General features: G+C 49.4%; 1 protein-coding gene across 4 annotated transcripts in view; it reads left to right on the top strand.

The window, feature by feature from the left end:
* The window catches only part of GPR161 (G protein-coupled receptor 161), a 50222-nt gene that overhangs the window by 3411 nt on the left and 28970 nt on the right, over positions 1-17841 (top strand). For 2 of the 4 annotated variants that reach the window (XM_019808896.2, XM_034666689.1), the window contains exon 2: positions 2080-2204. In XM_019808896.2, the coding sequence (XP_019664455.1) occupies positions 2189-2204 (16 nt within the window). In that variant the 5' untranslated portion in view covers positions 2080-2188. Of the gene's footprint in view, positions 1-2077; positions 2205-17841 lie in introns of those variants that run through there. The other 2 variants (XM_034666690.1, XM_034666688.1) reach the window with 2 other exon arrangements.

The following is a 17841-nucleotide window of genomic DNA, read 5'->3' as shown; positions in this document are numbered from 1 at the left end:
GGGGGCGCGTCCCTCTCCTGCGGCCGGGAGCTTCGGACAGGCCCTTACCCCGGGGCGCCCCATTTCTGCAGCGCCGCCCGCAGCCCCTTTCTAAGACCCCCCGGGCAGGGAGGACATCGGTGCATGCCCGGGACCCGGCTGGAAGGGGCCGTGCTCCCTCAAGACAAGGGGCTCACGCCGCGTTGGGGGACAGACGTGGGGGTGGGGGTGCCAAGCGGCCTCGCCCCTTGGCTGGAATCCGTGAGGACCAGGTGAGCCTCCTCCTCCCAGTCGGGCTCAGGGCGCTCCCGAGGCTGGGCGGGAGGCGCGCCCAGAGGTCGCCGGGCCGACCCCCGGCGCGGCTGGGTGGGCGCCTCCGCCCCTCGCATCTGCCAGCCAGAAGGAGATTCGGTTAGCTTTGGGGGGACTGGGCCAGCCTTCGGGGCCAGAGCTTAATTAACCCGTGGCACCTTTTGACGAAGGCATGCGAGGTGAGAATGTCGGCTGGGTAACTGGGACGCTCTGGTGCGCTTCCGAGAGGTCTGCTTTCCAGTAACCACACGGCCGTGCTTGGGCACCACTTGATAGAACATCTCTGCGGCTGTTTTTGTTCGCTGCAGTACCTTTCATCCGTGCTTGCGAAGTGCTTTCAAGAGCGGGCCGTTCGATCCTCCTCACTGTGAAGCAGGGAGGTGGCGTGGTTTTGGAGGGAAAGGACCTTAGTGCCTTGATGTGTCCAATGGGGATAATGGTGACTTCGGGCAAGCTCATCTCAGCGTGCTAGAGGCTGGGGGGACGGGCATCACCGGGCCTCCGACCCCGCTGGCCAGCCTCCTCTCTCCCTGCGCCCTGGCCCTGGGAATGAGCTGGGAAGAGGTCCTGCATGGGGAAATAAGTGGCTTTCCCTTAGGATCCATCATACAGCAGCCTCGGAGACAGGTGAGGAGAGGCATTTCCCAGGCCCTCCAGGCAGAAAGAGGAGGCGGGAGGACCTCAGATCACATAGACACAGGCTCCTCGTCCAGCTTTCTTTAACTAGGATCTGTGTCATCCATGTCTGTCACTTCTTCCAAAGCGCCCCTCTTTTCTTGTTGTAGTCCACGCCTGTCTTGTTTTGTATCTGTAAGATGTTCATAAGCACTTTTCATATACACTTTTTAAAATTTCATTCACTTAGCCTGTGAAGCACAATTAGCCTGTTATTTCCAGTAACCACACGGCCGTGCTTGGGCACCACTTGATAGAACATCTCTGCGGCTGTTTTTGTTCGCTGCAGTACCTTTCATCCGTGCTTGCGAAGTGCTTTCAAGAGCGGGCCGTTCGATCCTCCTCACTGTGAAGCAGGGAGGTGGCGTGGTTTTGGAGGGAAAGGACCTTAGTGCCTTGATGTGTCCAATGGGGATAATGGTGACTTCGGGCAAGCTCATCTCAGCGTGCTAGAGGCTGGGGGGACGGGCATCACCGGGCCTCCGACCCCGCTGGCCAGCCTCCTCTCTCCCTGCGCCCTGGCCCTGGGAATGAGCTGGGAAGAGGTCCTGCATGGGGAAATAAGTGGCTTTCCCTTAGGATCCATCATACAGCAGCCTCGGAGACAGGTGAGGAGAGGCATTTCCCAGGCCCTCCAGGCAGAAAGAGGAGGCGGGAGGACCTCAGATCACATAGACACAGGCTCCTCGTCCAGCTTTCTTTAACTAGGATCTGTTTCATCCATGTCTGTCACTTCTTCCAAAGCGCCCCTCTTTTCTTGTTGTAGTCCATGCCTGTCTTGTTTTGTATCTGTAAGATGTTCATAAGTACTTTTCATATACACTTTTTAAAATTTCATTCACTTAGCCTGTGAAGCACAATTAGCCTGTTATAGGTGGGAAAACAGACACACGAGAGGCAAGCACTCGGCCCAGGACCCGGGATTGAACTCAGGTCTTTGGACTTGGCAATGCTTTTCACATAGGCAGGTCCTTGAACTCAGGACTTCTCCCTGCCCCAGAGCTCTTCCGCTGTGGCAGGGAGATTAGGGACCCCTCCAAAAGAGGCCTGCGTGGCATTTTAGAAACGAAATCCAAGGACTCAGGTGTTCATACCATTCTCTTTGTGTTGCAGCCCTGCACGGTGGGAGAATCAGACGAAGGACGACCATGTGGTCAGAGGGGCTGAGCTGTTTGTTTGTGTTCCGTGGAAGGCAGAATGGGCTGAACTGGGACTGACCTAAATGTCTACCAAAGGAGGTACAGTTCTGTGGTGTAAACTCTGCGGCTGCCTGGGCCAGTCAGGAAGCCTTGCCTGCAGGAGGAGGGCTGGTGGGGGGCGGCGGAGAGGGGTTCTAAGTGGGGGGTTGCTGGTAGGGGAAGACTGCTGTGGGGGGGCTGGGAGCATGCCTCCCTATAAAGAGACAGGTGCAGGTGCAACCCAGCTCCAGCACATTGTGGCTTGGCCTGCATTTGGGGGGGAGCTCTAAGTTTTTATGGGGAAAAAAATCTCATGTTTTTAAAGTCGGCAACTCATTCAAAACAGTTTTCAAAAGGTGCAGGGCGATCAAATTGTGTGTGCAGGCTGATTGTTGCTTGCAGACTGCCAGCTTGCAACGTCTGGGTTAGACCCTAGGAAGCACTTGTCATTCCGAGATGCAATAAAGCATGACTGGAGGGGAGGAGTGGAGTCTTCTAGCTGTTTATCTTTGAGAACAAAAAACATCAACAAAACCGGAGATAGCTATCGGTGCTGCCTGGAGTTTGGAGGAAGGGTTGACTTTATGACACAGGCCTTCATTCATTCAGCCGGTGCTAATCTCATCTGATTCTAGTCTTCCACCGGGAGCATACTTACAGCCCGGTGGTATCTGGTCCCTTGGCCAGTTACGGGCCCAGCGGGCATTCAGGGCAGATCTGTTCAGGGAAGCTGGGAGCATAAAGGAAGGCGTTTTCTATGTGAGCTGCAGTAAAACAGGAGGAGGCACATCAGATTTGGGTTTGGGTTTGGTTTTGACTCAAGGAGCAGGAGAGAGAGCACTGTAGCGAGAGCACTATCTGAAGTCGGGTGGCCGGCACCCACCCCTGCCACTTGCAAACTGTGACCTGGGATGAGTAATGGAAAGCATGCCTAGAATGTAGTAACTTTAAAAAAAAAAACCATGGGGCGCCTGGGTGGCACAGCGGTTAAGCGTCTGCCTTCGGCTCAGGGCGTGATCCCGGCGTTATGGGATCGAGCCCCACATCAGGCTCCTCTGCTATGAGCCTGCTTCTTCCTCTCCCACTCCCCCTGCTTGTGTTCCCTCTCTCACTGGCTGTCTCTATCTCTGTCGAATAAATAAATAAAATCTTTAAAAAACAAAAAACAAAAAACAAACCCATGAATTATTATAAAAGTTTTTTTAGAAGAGAAAAATGTATAGGAAAAGAAAATTCCCTCCACCTCTTCATTCCCTCTCCTCACCTGCGTGGGAACCACTGGAGGTGTAGTATTTTCTAGGTCGTCTTCAGTGCCTGAGTATATGCCGAGTCAGGAAGTACAGGTGAAGATGCAATGTATAGTTTATTGATCNCTCTCTCGCTGGCTGTCTCTATCTCTGTCAAATAAATAAATAAAATCTTTAAAAAACAAAAAACAAAAAAACCCATGAATTATTATAAAAGTTTTTTTAGAAGAGAAAAATGTATAGGAAAAGAAAATTCCCTCCACTTCTTCATTCCCTCTCCTCACCTGCGTGGGAACCACTGGAGGTGTAGTATTTTCTAGGTCTTCTTCAGTGCCTGAGTATATGCCAACCGAGTCAGGAAGTACAGGTGAAGATGCAATGTATAGTTTATTGATCCTATATTATAAAACATGATAAAATATTATCTGCATTCCTAACTGTAGGACCAGCCTTAATATATTGAATATGCTTTTAAAAATACATAAATGGGGATCATATATTATTGTGTGCTTTGTGACTTACTTTTTTGACTTAACAATGGGACTTGGATGTCTTCCAGTATCAAAAACATAGGGGCACCTGGCTGGCCCAGTTGGGGGAGCGTGTGAGTCTTGATCTCGGGGTCATGAGTTTAAGCCCCATGTTCGGTGTAGAGATAGCTTTAAAAAAAGAACGTAGAGAGGCGCCTGGGTGGCTCAGTCAGTTGAGCATCTGCCTTCGGCTCAGGTCATGGTCTCAGGGTCCTGGAACCGAGTTCCGAGTCGGGCTCCCTGCTCAGCTGGCAGTCTGCTTCTCCCTCTCCCTCTTCCCTTCCTCCCCACTTGTTCCCCAACCCCTCAGAGAAATAAGTGAAATCTTTAAAAGAAAAAAAGAACATAGATCTACTTCATCCTTTTTAATGGCTACATAGTATTTCACAGTATAGATGCACCATAATTCATTTAAACAATCCCCGATTTATGGGATTTATGGGATTTGAGTCCAGCTTTCTGTCTTACAAATAAAATGCTACAGTGAGCACACAACTCTGTGCACCTGAGAGTATTTCTGGATAAAACTTATTCCTACCAGTGACGTTGGCGAGCCAAAGGGTATGTTATTTTAAACGTTTGTTTAAGCAGAATTCTCTTTGTTTTTTGGGATCTGGAGACTGTGCTGAAAAAAAGATTGAATTTATTTACTTACTTAGGTTTACCTCTTTGGGGATAGGATGTATTTGGGATGCTGTTTTGGGGGGATAGGTAGTATATCCCCAAAGGCAACACCTCCCTCCTACCTCAGCCCTCTATTTCCCTTTTTGGATGCAACTAATTTTTCCAGTTTTTGTGTATTCATCTAGAGATAGTCTGTGCATCTTTAGGCAAATAAAATGTGTCTTCTGTTTTTTCCGTCTAAAAAATAAATTTGGTAGCATACCAGTCTGCTACCCTACTTTGCTTATGGAGTTTTAAAAAATTAACCTACATCTTAGAGACCATTCCCTATCAAAGTTCTGTGCATTTTAGGTTCTCCCAAGTGTACACTTAAAAAAAAGAAAAGAAAAGAAAAGGTTAACCAATTTACACTCCTTCAAATTGCCCCATGAAATCCCTTTCCAGTTTTTCTGTCAAACTGTTTGTGATTTCATCAATTCTTGAGGCTCTTTCTAAATTCTGGACTTTAATTCTTTTCTTGTTAATAAATCAGATATCTTGCCTTTTATGTTTTCTCCCCCAGCTTTGCTTACTGTGTTGTACAGAAGTGATGACTTTTTCCGTGGCTGAATCTATCCCTTTTCTGTGGGCCTCAAGTTTTCTATCCTGCTTAGGAAGCCCTCTCCTGTCTCAAGATTAACTATTCTTGGAGTTTCTCTTTCCTCTCCATTCTTTGCTTTTCTTCATTTAAAAATATTTTACATTATTGGGACGCCTGGGTGGCTCAGTCAGTTCAGTGTCTGCCTTCGGCTCAGGTCATGATCCCGAGGTCGGGAATCGAGTCCAGCATCAGGCTCTTGCCCAGCAAGGAGTCTGGTTCTCCCTCTGTCTGCTACTCCACCTTGTGCTCTCCCCCCACCCAATAAACACATAAAATCTTAAAAAAAAAAAGATTTTATGTATTTATTTGAGAGAGAGAGAGAGAGAATGAGAGAGAGCATGAGAGGAGAGAGGGTCAGAGGGAGAAGCAGACTCCCTGCCAAGCAGGGAGTCCGATGCTGGACTCGAACCTAGGACCCCGGGATCATGACCTGAGCCGAAGGCAGACGCTTCACCAGCTGGGCCACCCAGGTGCCCCAAATAAATAAATAAAATCTTACAAAAAATATTTTACATTACTGTTTCTTTTCTTCTGCCTTTTTTCAGGTTCTCTGCTCTCTGACAATGGGGAGGTCAGGGTTTGAATTTGTCTGTGAGCCTCATTCGTCAATGTGGGATCTCTATTTTCTTTCATTTTTAGAGGGGCTTTTTTTCAAGTCTTAAGGATGAGCCCTCCCCTGGGTGGGAGAAGAGGGAGAACGGGCGTTCTCAGTGGACACGTTGCTGTGCCAAGTCACGGACCTGGAGAAGAGCCCTGGGTATTTGGAGGGCCCCAGCGGAGGGGGCTCCCATTGAGCACGTCGTGCAGGTGGTTGGGCCTGGAAGGGCATGACCAGGCTAGTTAGGAGCCGATCGGTCCAGCTAACACGAAGACTAGCATATTGCGATGGTAGAGGCATTGACAATGGATTTCATCTTGCACATGTTCTAGCCGAGGTGCCTGGCTGGGACAGATGGGAGACAACATCTCCCAGGTGGGCGGATATGAATCTGGAGCTCCCATTGAGCACGTCGTGCAGGTGGTTGGGCCTGGAAGGGCATGACCAGGCTAGTTAGGAGCCGATCGGTCCAGCACTGCTGGGGAGGGGTCGGGGAGACCAAAGAAGATGAGATAGAAATATCTGGTAGTCCTCGAGGAGAAAGACGGGGAGGCTCCGAGCTGGGGTAATGGCAGTGACCGTGGTTGCTTTACATACAGCATCTCATTGAAACAAGCAAGTCCCTGTGAAAACCCAAGGCTCAGATATGTTCACTCATCTCCCCAAGGTCACACACTCAGAAAAATGACAGTTGGGGCTTTAGCCCCATCAGGATTACCTGGCAGGAGTGCTCTCTGAGGTCCCGGGTTTCTGTCTTGAGTGATTTGGGTGGGCGGTGATGTTTTTCCTGGGTAGTGGAAAACACGAAGACTAGCATATTGCGATGGTAGAGGCATTGACAATGGATTTCATCTTGCACATGTTCTGGCCGAGGTGCCTGGCTGGGACAGATGGGAGACAACATCTCCCAGGTGGGCGGATATGAATCTGGAGCTCCAAAGAGTTGTTCAGGATGTGGATGGAGATTTCGGAGTCATCACGGTTTAAGTGGGTACAGAGAGAGCGCACAGAGAGAGATGCTGGGTATCAAATGGGACCCTTCCTTTTACAAGGGATAGAGAATCCAGTTCACATGGGCTGAAGCTGAAAGGAAAGCTATTGATTGGCTCATACCTCTAAAATGAGGAGTGTGTCGGGCTTCAGGTGGGGGTTCCAGGTTCAAATGATTTTATCAGGACTCGTTTTCTTAGCTGCCCTTGTCTCGGGCTCTCCCCTCGAGATGGCTAGGGGATGCTGCAGGTTCAAATGCAGGGGGAGAGGGGAGCTGTCTTTCCCCCAGCTACGCCAGCAGCAGGACTCCACGTCTCATAAACTGAGTCAGAGGGAGTTGGAATGTGCTGGCTGGCGAGGCATGAATCCTGTGACCCATCCAGGAAGGCACCTGGACTCCAGGTCTGGAAAGGGTGACTCTCCAGAGGAAACGGGGGGGACAACTCCCAGAGCACGGGGACGTGGAGGAGGTAAACGCTTTCCTCTGCAGACGGGAGAGGAGAAGGCTTTGCGGCAGGGGCCCCGCAGGAAGCCGCAGCACTGACCGGCCGGAGAGCCCAGGTGAGCCGGACTGGCAAGGACCGGAAGGAGGGAGAGGCCGGGGAGAGCAGCAGTGGGGAAGCCAAGGGGAGAGGGGGGGCTCAGAAGAGAATGAATTAGTCAAGGGCATCAGGTGCTGCGGGGAGCTCAAGGAAGGGCGCGTTGGATTTGGTGCGGAGGTCCTTGCTCGAAGCAAAGACACTCACTTTACACTCGGTGGGACCGCCTTCTAGAGGCCCACCTTCCTACCCCGGCCAGTCCTGGGGATGGCCAGGCAGGGGGGAGGTGTAGGGAGGGCAGGCAGGACATTGGGCTCTACCAATAGTTCCGTGTGTGGCCGAGCATCTCAAATCTTTGGGCTTCGGTTTCATGGTCTGTGAGATAACACGGCTACGCTGAGCTGCTCCTGTGGCCTCACGAGCCCTGAAATGTGGGAGAGCCATGAATCGGACCACTTCAGCCTACCTCGTGACCACAAGCCTGGTCCAAGCCTTCACCTGTCCCTTGGGCTACAGCAGCCACCTCCTAACTCGTGTCCCTGCCTCTGCGTTCCCCCCACTTCCCTTCTCGACCCGGTAGCAGAGTGACCCTTTCAAACATGTCAGCCGCATGGCTCCAGGGGCCTCTGTCACACATGGGTTCTTAGCCACACTCCTCCCCGTGGTCCTGGTGCCCTTCGTAAAGTCATCTCCCCTCACTCTAGGTGGTCTCTGGTTCCCCTCTCTTCCACTTCTCCCCAGCGTTCTCACCATTCTGCCTTTGCACAGGCTCTTCCCTTGGGCTGAAATTCCTTGGCATTCTTTTCTGCTCTGATCAGATGTCACCTGGGAAAGACTTTCTGACTAGCCACTCCCATCTACCTACCACTCCTTCTCCTTTTACCCTAGTTTATCTTTCTTCATGGCATCTACCACTATCTGGAATTATTTTGTAAAATCATTGTCTATTTATTTACTGTGCGTGTCCCATCCCCCATGACTGTGAGCTCCAGGAGAGGAGAGATTTTGGTACCTCGTTCAGTGCTGTGTCCCAGTGGCTTGGCGCAGAGTAGGTATTCAGGAAGCCTTTTTAGGGGTAGCTGAGTGAGGGATGGGAAGGGGGAAGCTCGGAGTATCCAGGAACCAGTGGCAGTGTGGTAAGGGTAGGGGGGCCTTCCATTATTCCTCAGGGCTTTCTATGACAGCATCCGTCTCAGATATGGTCATCAGAAAAAAAAAGATTCAGAAGTGATATTACTTTAAAACATTGAAAAATAATATTCTCAGTTTTAGCAATATGAGTTTAATTCGTTCGCTGGGGTCTAGGAGGGTAATGAATAAACCAGATAATTCAGGGCAAAAACCAATCAACATAATAACATTGTTTGTCTTGTGATAGAAGTAACCTTAGTCTAATTCCCAGCATAGTTTCCGTCTCTTCTTGTCTTCTTGGAGCGTGTGTGTGTGTGTGTGTGTGTGTGTGTGTGTGTTACGGAGGGTGTTGTTTTACTTCCCCTCAATCTGCTTGTTTGGTACATACAGTAAAAAGTAGAATGAACTACAGGGCTCCTGCAGGACAGAATTTCCCAGACTCCGCACGACTGACATTTGGGCTGGATGATTTGTTGTGTGGGGCTGTCCTGGGCATCATGGGTGTTCAGCCGTGTCCTTGGCCTTACGTGCCAGTACTGTCCCCTGAGATGTGACCACCGAAAATGTCCCCAGACATATCCAGAGAATCCTTCCTGTGGTGGGAGGCTGGGCCGGGGGGAAAGGGGGAGGCTGAAGTCCCTTTCCTTTGAGAGCCACTGATGTAGAAAATTGGGGTAGGGAATGGGTTTGACAAGGGCATTTTCAGACCTTCCCCAGCCGTCTGATACTGTGTACCTTAAAAAGGTGAGATTTGCTCCTTCAGGGTAGGGGTACTGTGCATGGATCATCAGCCTCGTTGCGAGTAGGGGTGCGTTTCCTTGTCTGCCGGTCGGCTGAGGGCCCGCCACCCCGACTAGGTGGGGGTGCCCACCTTGCTGGTCACTGAAGTGACTCACTTCTGGGCTGGAGCCCTTTCCTGCCGTGACTGAGCAGTGAGGTTCTAGTCCTGAGTCCCTGGGCCCGTCCTGGAGTCCCCGACGTGTCCGTCTGGGGTCCCTTGCTGTGTGTTCTTTCTCTTCTGTGTCAAACACCGAAGTCATCGAATGAAACCTCTTTGGCTTTCATCAAAATTGGAAGGGGAGAAGAAGAATGGAATGTTCTCTTCATGTCTTGAATATCTGAAACGCTTTTTTGAGTTTATCCCCTGACAGCCACTCGACTCCCTGCTTTCGCACGCTTCCTTGAAAATTCCCTTTTTTCTGTTACGAAATTACTCTAGTTCCTGTCGGCAGCGCACGGAGTTAGCACAATGTCATGGACTGTAGTCCCCGTGCTGGACATGACATCCCTCCATAACCAGAAGTTTGTGCCTCTTTGTTCCCTTCACCGGTTTCCACCCCCACCCGGCCTGATGGCCAACAGTTCGTTTCCATGTCTGTGAGTCTGTTTCTGTTTTGTTTTTTAGATTCCTTGTAGAAGTGAAGTTTTGTGTTGTCTTTCTCTGACTTACTTCATATAACATGAGACCCTCTAGGCCCATCCATGTTGTCTCAGATGGCAAGATTTCATTGTTCTGTGTGGCTGAGGAAAACTCCATTGTGTGTGTACCACATCTTCTTTCCACTCATCTGTGGATGGGCCCTTGGGTTGTTTCCGTACTTGGCTCTTGTAAATAATGCTGCAGGGAACGTAGGGGTGCATAGTTTTCTTTGAATTGATGTTTTCATTTTCTTCGCACACATTCCCCAAAGCGAAATTGCCGGGTCGCGTAGTAGTAGCGGTTGTACTGTGTGGTTTTTTTTGAGGAAACCTCCGTACCGTTTCCCATGATGGCTGCCCCAGCTTGCATCCCAACAACAGGGCTCAAGGGTTTATCTTGCTCCACATCCTCTCCAACACTTGTTATTTTTGTCTTTTTTTTTTTTTTAAGATTTTGTTTATTCATTTGAGAAAGAGGAGAGAGAGAGCGCGCGCACAAGCAGAGGGGAGAGGGAGAAGCAGGCTCTCTGCTCAGCAGGGAGCCCGACATAGGACTCGATCCCAGGACCCTGAGATCATGACCCAAGCCGAAGGCGGGCACTTAACTGACTGAGCCACCCAGGCGTCCCTGTTTTGTTTTGTTTTTTTTTAAAGATTTTATTTTTATTTATTCAACAGAGATAGAGACAGCCAGCGAGAGAGGGAACACAAGCAGGGGGAGTGGGAGAGGAAGAAGCAGGCTCACAGCGGAGGAGCCTGATGTGGGGCTCGATCCCATAACGCCGGGATCACGCCCTGAGCCGAAGGCAGACGCTTAACCGCTGTGCCACCCAGGAGCCCCTTAATTTCTCTTTTTGATAGCTCATTATTAGTGTATAGAAATGCAACCGACTTCTGTATATTAATTTTGTATCCTGGGACTTCACTGAATTCATTCATTAGTTCTTTTTTTTTTTTAAATTAGAGAGAGAGAGAGCATGCATACAAGCAGGGGGAGCAGCAGGCAGAGGGAGAAGCAGGTACCCCACTGGACAGGGATCCCGATGTGGGGCTCGATCCCAGGATGTGGGATCTTAACCTGAGCTGAAGGCAGACTGAGACACCAGGCGCCCCCAGTTTTACTTTTTCCTTTGCAACCTGCCTGCCTTTTATTGCTTTTTATTGTTTAGCTGCTATGGCTAGGTCATATATTCCTCTTGACAATCACATAAAGTAGGTTAATTTCACTCTCTCTTTCCTCGTGGAGAATTTGAAGCTCAGAGAGGTTAGGAGACATGCACAGGTCATATGACATTCAAACCTAGATTCGGTCAAGAGTCCCAAAACCGTTTTTTATATTGAATATCAGATTGACATAGATATTAGAGAGTAGGGGGCATATAAAATATTTTCTCCCACATGCAAAGTGCTGTTGGGAATTCAGAGGGGAAACTAAGGAAGGATTAGTAAGTTTTCCGGAGGAGTACCCTCACCTAAAATAACAACTTGTGCTAAGACAAGCATGTCTGACAGAATAACTAAAATGTAAAGGGAAAACTGTAGGTAATAAGAGGTAGTAAGGGTCACTGTGAGGGTGGGATGTTCCAGAAAGTTTTCTTCAGAATTTTGCTGTTCAGGTGGACGTTGAGCTAGATGTTATTCACAGAAGTGGCAACGAGAAGGTCAGGGGCCTGGGATAACTTACGATCATGATCTCGAAGCTTTCCCAGGCTGTGTGGATCCGCCTCCCCTTTTAATATCACTTCAGCTGGAGAAAACACTGAATGACAAAAAGCGGCTTTGAATCAAGGACCATGTGAAAAATGAATTTTTATTTTATTGACCACAATAGCATCTGCAGAGACTTGAAGAATGGTAATTCACATATGTGCAAGGCATCATTTATTTGGTCTACAGACAGGTAACTGCCACCCGCAGTGTGGGAATGCATGACTTCGGGGATGTGTGAGAGGAGAGCTTATAGAGAAAATAGAAAAAAGGGAATCAAGGCAGCCAAGGACCAGTAACACTCTGCCTTGTTAACGCAGGCTGTGCAGATATCGTCTGCGGTTGTGCTCGTGGTCTCTTCAAGAAGTTCACATTTTTTAGGCTTGGCCTTTTGGAAAATTGTAATGTTAGACCATAGTATATATTTGCACCTATGTATCCTGTCTTCTGGTGGTATGAAATCCAGTGGGGCGCTGCGATTTTGCTTTTAGACTCAACACTTTCCCTCTTACTACTTAAAAAAATACTAAAATTGGAGCTCAGAGCTGTTTCAGGGGTCCCTGTTTCTCCAGAATATGCCACAGTTCCTATGTCACTTACATGGAGGAGCGTTGAGAGGTAGAAAGTCAACCCTCCCCAAAGGCACAGGAGGAAATGACCTTTGTATGACCGAGGCCATCCTTGGAGACCTTTGCGCGGACGTGCTCCCTTGCTTTACACAGACCTTTAGTAAGCTCCACGAGGAAAACTATAGATAAGAGTACTTTGTATAGGGGAAAGGGGAAGCTGAAAGTTGAAAAAGATGGCAGAGAAAGTGTAAGAAGGAAATAAAGGCACATTTGGCGTGAAAGGATATGCCTTCACCCTTCTTCTACTGGAGGGAATCCCTGTCTGCGGCCCTGCGGTGCCGGCTCGTGGTGGAAATCTGCTCGCGCAGTGACGGTGGGAGAGCACAGTGGTCTTCCCTGAGCTCTCAGAAGAAAGCAGGTGCATTAGAATTCAGCTCTAAGGTCTTCCCCAAGTCAGAATTCCATTTATCTTGGTACTAAATGACCTTGAATCATTGTGAAAATCATTGTGTTTTGTATAAAATATAGAGAAATGTGTGATAGATTTTCATAATTGTTTAAAGGCTTAAAATAAAGAGTTTTGATATTTTAAGGTGGAAAAACCCCACCAATTCATAAAACTCAGCTATCCAGAATGAGGCATTTCCAAGGATGAGCTCCGGTCTTAGTACAGTTTGGAAGACAAGTTGTTACTGGAGGCCCTCTCTTCCTCATGAGTAGTCTTTGATTCTGTAGATATCGTGGGAAAGGGTGAGCAAGTTAGGCTCAGTGTGGGGCCGAGGGGAAGGGGACTGGGTAGATGGGAGAGGAGGATGGATAGATGAACGAAGACCCCTAGCACCAGTTTTTACCAGCAGTGGGATTGCACACAGCCTCCGTGCCCAGCACGGTTCGCCTTCCTCTCTTCGCACCTTTGCCCTATGTATCAAGTTAGCGTTGCTACGCGTAGCACGGAAAGGAAACTGTACGACAAGGACTTAACCAGAAAGGGGTTGACTAGCGTGGCTGGGCACAGCGGCTTCACAGTTTGCCGTGTGGTTTGGGCTTTAGTCTTCCTGCTCGGATTGCGTGGGACTTCCAGCTACCTGGCCAAAAGGTGGCTGCCTCACTTGGAAGGTTGGGTTTGAGTTCCAGCAGGAGAGAGGGGAAAGGAAGAAGGGCAGAAGCTGTAGCTGGGTCCATCCCCTTTCATCAGGAAATGGATAGCTTGCACCACGTTGTGGACTTCCGTCGACTGGCACTGGGTCTGACGGCCGCCCAAGCTCTGTACGGTGAGTCTGGTTTTTGTCGGCAGACTTAATGCTCCACGCCAAGCCAGAGTTCTGCTGAGAGGGGAGAGGGGATAATGACTGGGTGATGAATAGCGTCTGCTGCCCCTGCAGAGCAGGAACCACCTAGTGTGCCGGGATGACCGGGGTCCCATGGGTCATTCATATATTTAATTATTTATCACACATATTGGGTACCTCTTATTTGTCAGTCATTGTTCTAGGTGCTGGTGAAGAAATCTGCAGAGCTAGAATTCCTTGCACTCATGAAGCATACAGTCTTGCGGGAGAGAAAGGCATTCCTAAGATAAATAAGTATGCACATCTGCACTAAAGAGAAAAAGGAAGGGAAGTGTTGGAGAGGAGTATGGAAGGTACCGTGGGCTGGAAAGGCCTTGCCGAAAAAGGTGGTTTAAGTTAAAACCTAAAGGAAGTGGGAGAGCAACCTCCAAAGATATCTGCAGTAAGGGCATTCCAGGTATAGGACAGCAAGTGCAAAGGCCCTGAGGTGGATGCATGCTTGATGTATCTGTGAAACTGTGAGGAAGCCAGTGTGGTTGGAGTGGGTGTAAAAGCAATTTTTATTACGAGGTTGGAGCAGTCATGGAGAGCCAGATCATGTGGGAAACTGCAGGGCTTCTTCGGAGAGATATGGGACTCCTTTTGGGGGTTATGAGTAAAGCAGTGACTTGTTCATTCGTTTTGACCTCTGTTTGAACCGGCTCATTCAGGTTGCTGTGTTGAGAACGGGGGGGCAGTGGCCGATGCAGGTAGGCTAGTGAGGAAGGTATTTTCATAATCCAGAGAAGCTTCAACGTAGCCAGGACCAGAGTGATGGTAACAGAGATAGTTAAACATAGTCGCATTCTAGAAACATGTCAAGATTTGCTGATGAACCAGATAGGAGGTATGAGAGAGTGAGGAGTCAGGAGTGACTCCCGAGTTTTGGGTCTGAGCCCCTGGGAGGATGGGGGAACCATAACGTGAGATGAAGAAGAATGTGGAAAGGGCAGGTCTGAGAGAGCTGAAATCTGGTTGTGAACATGCTAGGCTTGCCACGCTTCTGACATCCGACTGGAGAGGGTGAGTAGCCGCTTGGGTGTATGAGTTGGGAATTCTGGGAAGTGGCTTTGGCTTCTCTCTGCCTGAGCCCGGGATCCTGACCAGGCCCTTCTGCCACACCCACGTCTGGCAGCCGGGGCAGGTAACTTGGAACAGCCTGGGGCCTTTCTGACCTGGCCTGACCCAGCCTTGCCTTTGGGAACTGCTGGGATCCCAGTTCCAGGCCTGATGGCTGCGGGCCTGTGTGGTGGAGGCTTTCCTGAGCCTGCCCTGCAAACGCTGGCGTTCCTGCCCTTCTTCCACCCAGGGGAGTCCTGTGGTTCAGGCTGGGGTGTCCGGCGGCCTGGCAAAGGAGAGCTCGCTGCCTGGTGTGCAGCTGGAAGGGTAATCTTTATAGTAAGAGAGTCTGGCTCAACCCTCAGGTTGCTAACACGTCCACAGACAGCTGTGGGCAGACCACGCTGCTTGCCCTGCCTTTCCCTAAAGCGCTTTGCCCTTGGGACTTAGGACTGTCCGCTGGTGAGTTGTCTTCATTGTGACAGCAGCCGGTTGTGGACTTTCCGCGAGGCTGAAATGGCCTGGCCCCGTCCGTGTTGACCGGGATACCCCAGGGGGATGCTGGCAGCCTTCGGGGCTGCGGGTGGCAGCCTGGGAGAGAGGCCAGGGGCCCTTTGAAAAAATTCAGCTGACAGCCCATGGCGCCGAGTCCAGCTTGGCTCAGTACGGAGCGTTCCTCACATTCTCTGACACGCACAACAAAAACTGCAGCAGAGAAGTTTGGGGAACAGAGAGTTGAGTTTTGTTTGACCATGTCCTCCAGGGAGGGTGCAGCGTGATGCCTGGTTTCACTTAGTGTGCACAGCCTGGGAGACCGTCCTGGGCGGATGAGGAGCTGGTGAGGAATCATCCGGCCAGCCCCAGCTCCCTCTGCCGGGGCGGGGAACTTACTCTGGATGCCAGAGGGGCTCTTCCTCGGCGGTGGGGGACGAGAGCTACTGCCTGCACTTGCTGACTCTCCAGACCCTGTGGGGAGAGGACTTAAAGAGAAGGAACCCTGAGAAATACATTTTTCAGCTTTTTTTTTTACATTGTATTTAACACAAAACATGCCATCTTCGCTGCTTTTAAGTGCACGAATCAGCGGTATCGACTCCATTCACGTTGTGCCACCATTCCCACCGTCCATCTCCAGAACTCCCCTCATCTGGTGAAACTAAACCCAGTAACCAAGCCCCCTGCCTCCCACCCTCAGCTCCTGGCATCCGCCGTTCTCTGTTCTATCTCTAGAATTCTGACTACTCAGGGCACCTCGCGTGAGGGGGCTCATCCGGTATTTGTCATTCTGTGACTGGCTTATTCTACTCAGCATGGTGTCCTCCCATTCATCCGTGTTGGAGCCTGAGTCAGAGCTTCCTTTCGAAAGCTGAACACTGCTCCATCCTGTGGGCATACGGGATGTTGCTTATCCATTCATCACTCAGTGGACACTTGCGTTGCTCCCACACTGCCATCCACTTAGTGTGGATGCTGTTGCTAGGAACATGGGTGTACAAGTATCTCTTCGAGACCTCGCTTTTCATTATTTCGGGTTTATAACCACAAGTGGAACTGCTCGATTGTATGGTAATTCGATGTTTAATTTTTTGAGACACCTTCATGCTGTTTTCCACAGCGATTTTATCAGTACATTCCCACCAGCAGTGCACAAGGGCTCCAATTTCTCCACATCCTCACCAACACTGGTGGTTTTCTGTGTTTTGGTTTTTGTTTGCTTTTCTTATAGTAGCCATTCTAATGAGTAAGAGATATCTCCTTGTGGTTTTATTTGCTTTTCCTAATGCTCAGTGGTGTTGAGCATCTTTTCATGTACCTGCTGGCCATTTACATCTCTTTTGGACACAGGTCTTTTTTTTAGGTTAGTCTTGAATTGTAGGAGTTCTTAATATATTCTTAATAGTAATCCCTACTTAGATATGAGATTTGCAAACATTTTCTCCCATTCTATGGGTTGCCCTTTTATTCTGTGGATAGCACCTTTGGATGTACAGATTTTTAAAATCTTCATGAAGTCCAGTTTGTCAATTTTTTTCGTTTTTTTTTGCCTGTGCCCTTGGTGTCCTGTCCAAGAAATCATTGCCAGATTCCGTGTCATGACTTGGTATATTTTTTGTTTGTTCTTTAGGCTTTAGTCTTCCTGCTCTCCCATTCATTTGTTTCTTTCATTCTTTCAATGAAGTCGTTAGACCAATAGATCAGTAACACACTTTAGACTTAATAGATCTTCATTCAGCCATTCCACAGACGGAGAGGATTCCGAGTGGAGGATGGGCAAGAGTAAAAACAAATCAGAATTGGAAGCACGTAGCACAGCAGCCGAAGCAGAGGGCCTGTGAAAGGGTTGGTGGGTGAGAAATTGGAAGGTAGGTGAGGCCACGCCATGTTGAGTCTTCCCTGGTGAATGGATGGATTGAAGACAGATGGTAGCTTAATGGCCATTGGACCAAGTGGTAGAGCTGCTACTCACTGTTTTCTCAAACTAGGCACTTACCATTTCTGAGCCTCAGTTTCCCCATTTAACTTATTTAACCAACACTTGTGTGGTTCCCAACACTATACTAAGCACTGTACAAATATTAACTCATTGACTTCTCCCACCAACCCTATGAGGCAGGTGCCTGAGCAGGAATATTGTCCCCATTTTACAGAAGGGGAAGCTCCTGCCCAGAGAGTGTAGGGAACACATCAAGGTCACAGAGCCAGTAAGCGGTAGAGCTGGGTTTTGAACCCAGGCCCTCTGGTTCCAGAATGCATGCTCTTAACCGTATGTTAGGCTGCCTCTCTGAAATGGGGAGAAGCGTTAATTCCTACCTCCAGAAGTTACCCAGATGATCTGATGAGATGATGCATGTCAGGACATGTTGTATGTTGCACGGTGTTTTGCAAATACTGTTTATTATTAGTTAAAAATAAGTAACACTCTGGAAATGGATGAGATTCTCAAGGGTGTAGGGAGAAAGGGATGGGTCAAGGACCAAGCCTTGGGAAATGTCTGTGCTGAGGAGCAAGGGCTTCGTTTGGGAAGGACATCAGGCAGACTCACTGTTGACCCCTGTGGACAGGGTCACAGTCTGAGAAGAGCCCCGGCCTCCAGCCTTCTAGTCTCAACTGCAGGATGTTGTGAAGGGCAGTGAGGTGCTCAAGTGGATATTGTCCATGCGGAGGGGACCAAAACCAGGTCCCTCCCACTGGCACACCAGGAACGCCGTCGGGGACTTAAGGCGGTTTGTGGTTCTGACCGCAGCTGCTTTTTCCTTCTGCGGTGCATTTTCCCAACAGACCAGAGCTCAGACCTGCTCTACATGTGAAGCGAGAG

The sequence above is a fragment of the Ailuropoda melanoleuca genome, chromosome 8 (assembly GCF_002007445.2).
Source record: "Ailuropoda melanoleuca isolate Jingjing chromosome 8, ASM200744v2, whole genome shotgun sequence".
Classification (NCBI taxonomy): Eukaryota; Metazoa; Chordata; class Mammalia; order Carnivora; family Ursidae; genus Ailuropoda; species Ailuropoda melanoleuca.
Note: the sequence above shows the minus strand (reverse complement) of the source record. Positions and strands in the feature narration are given on the sequence as shown.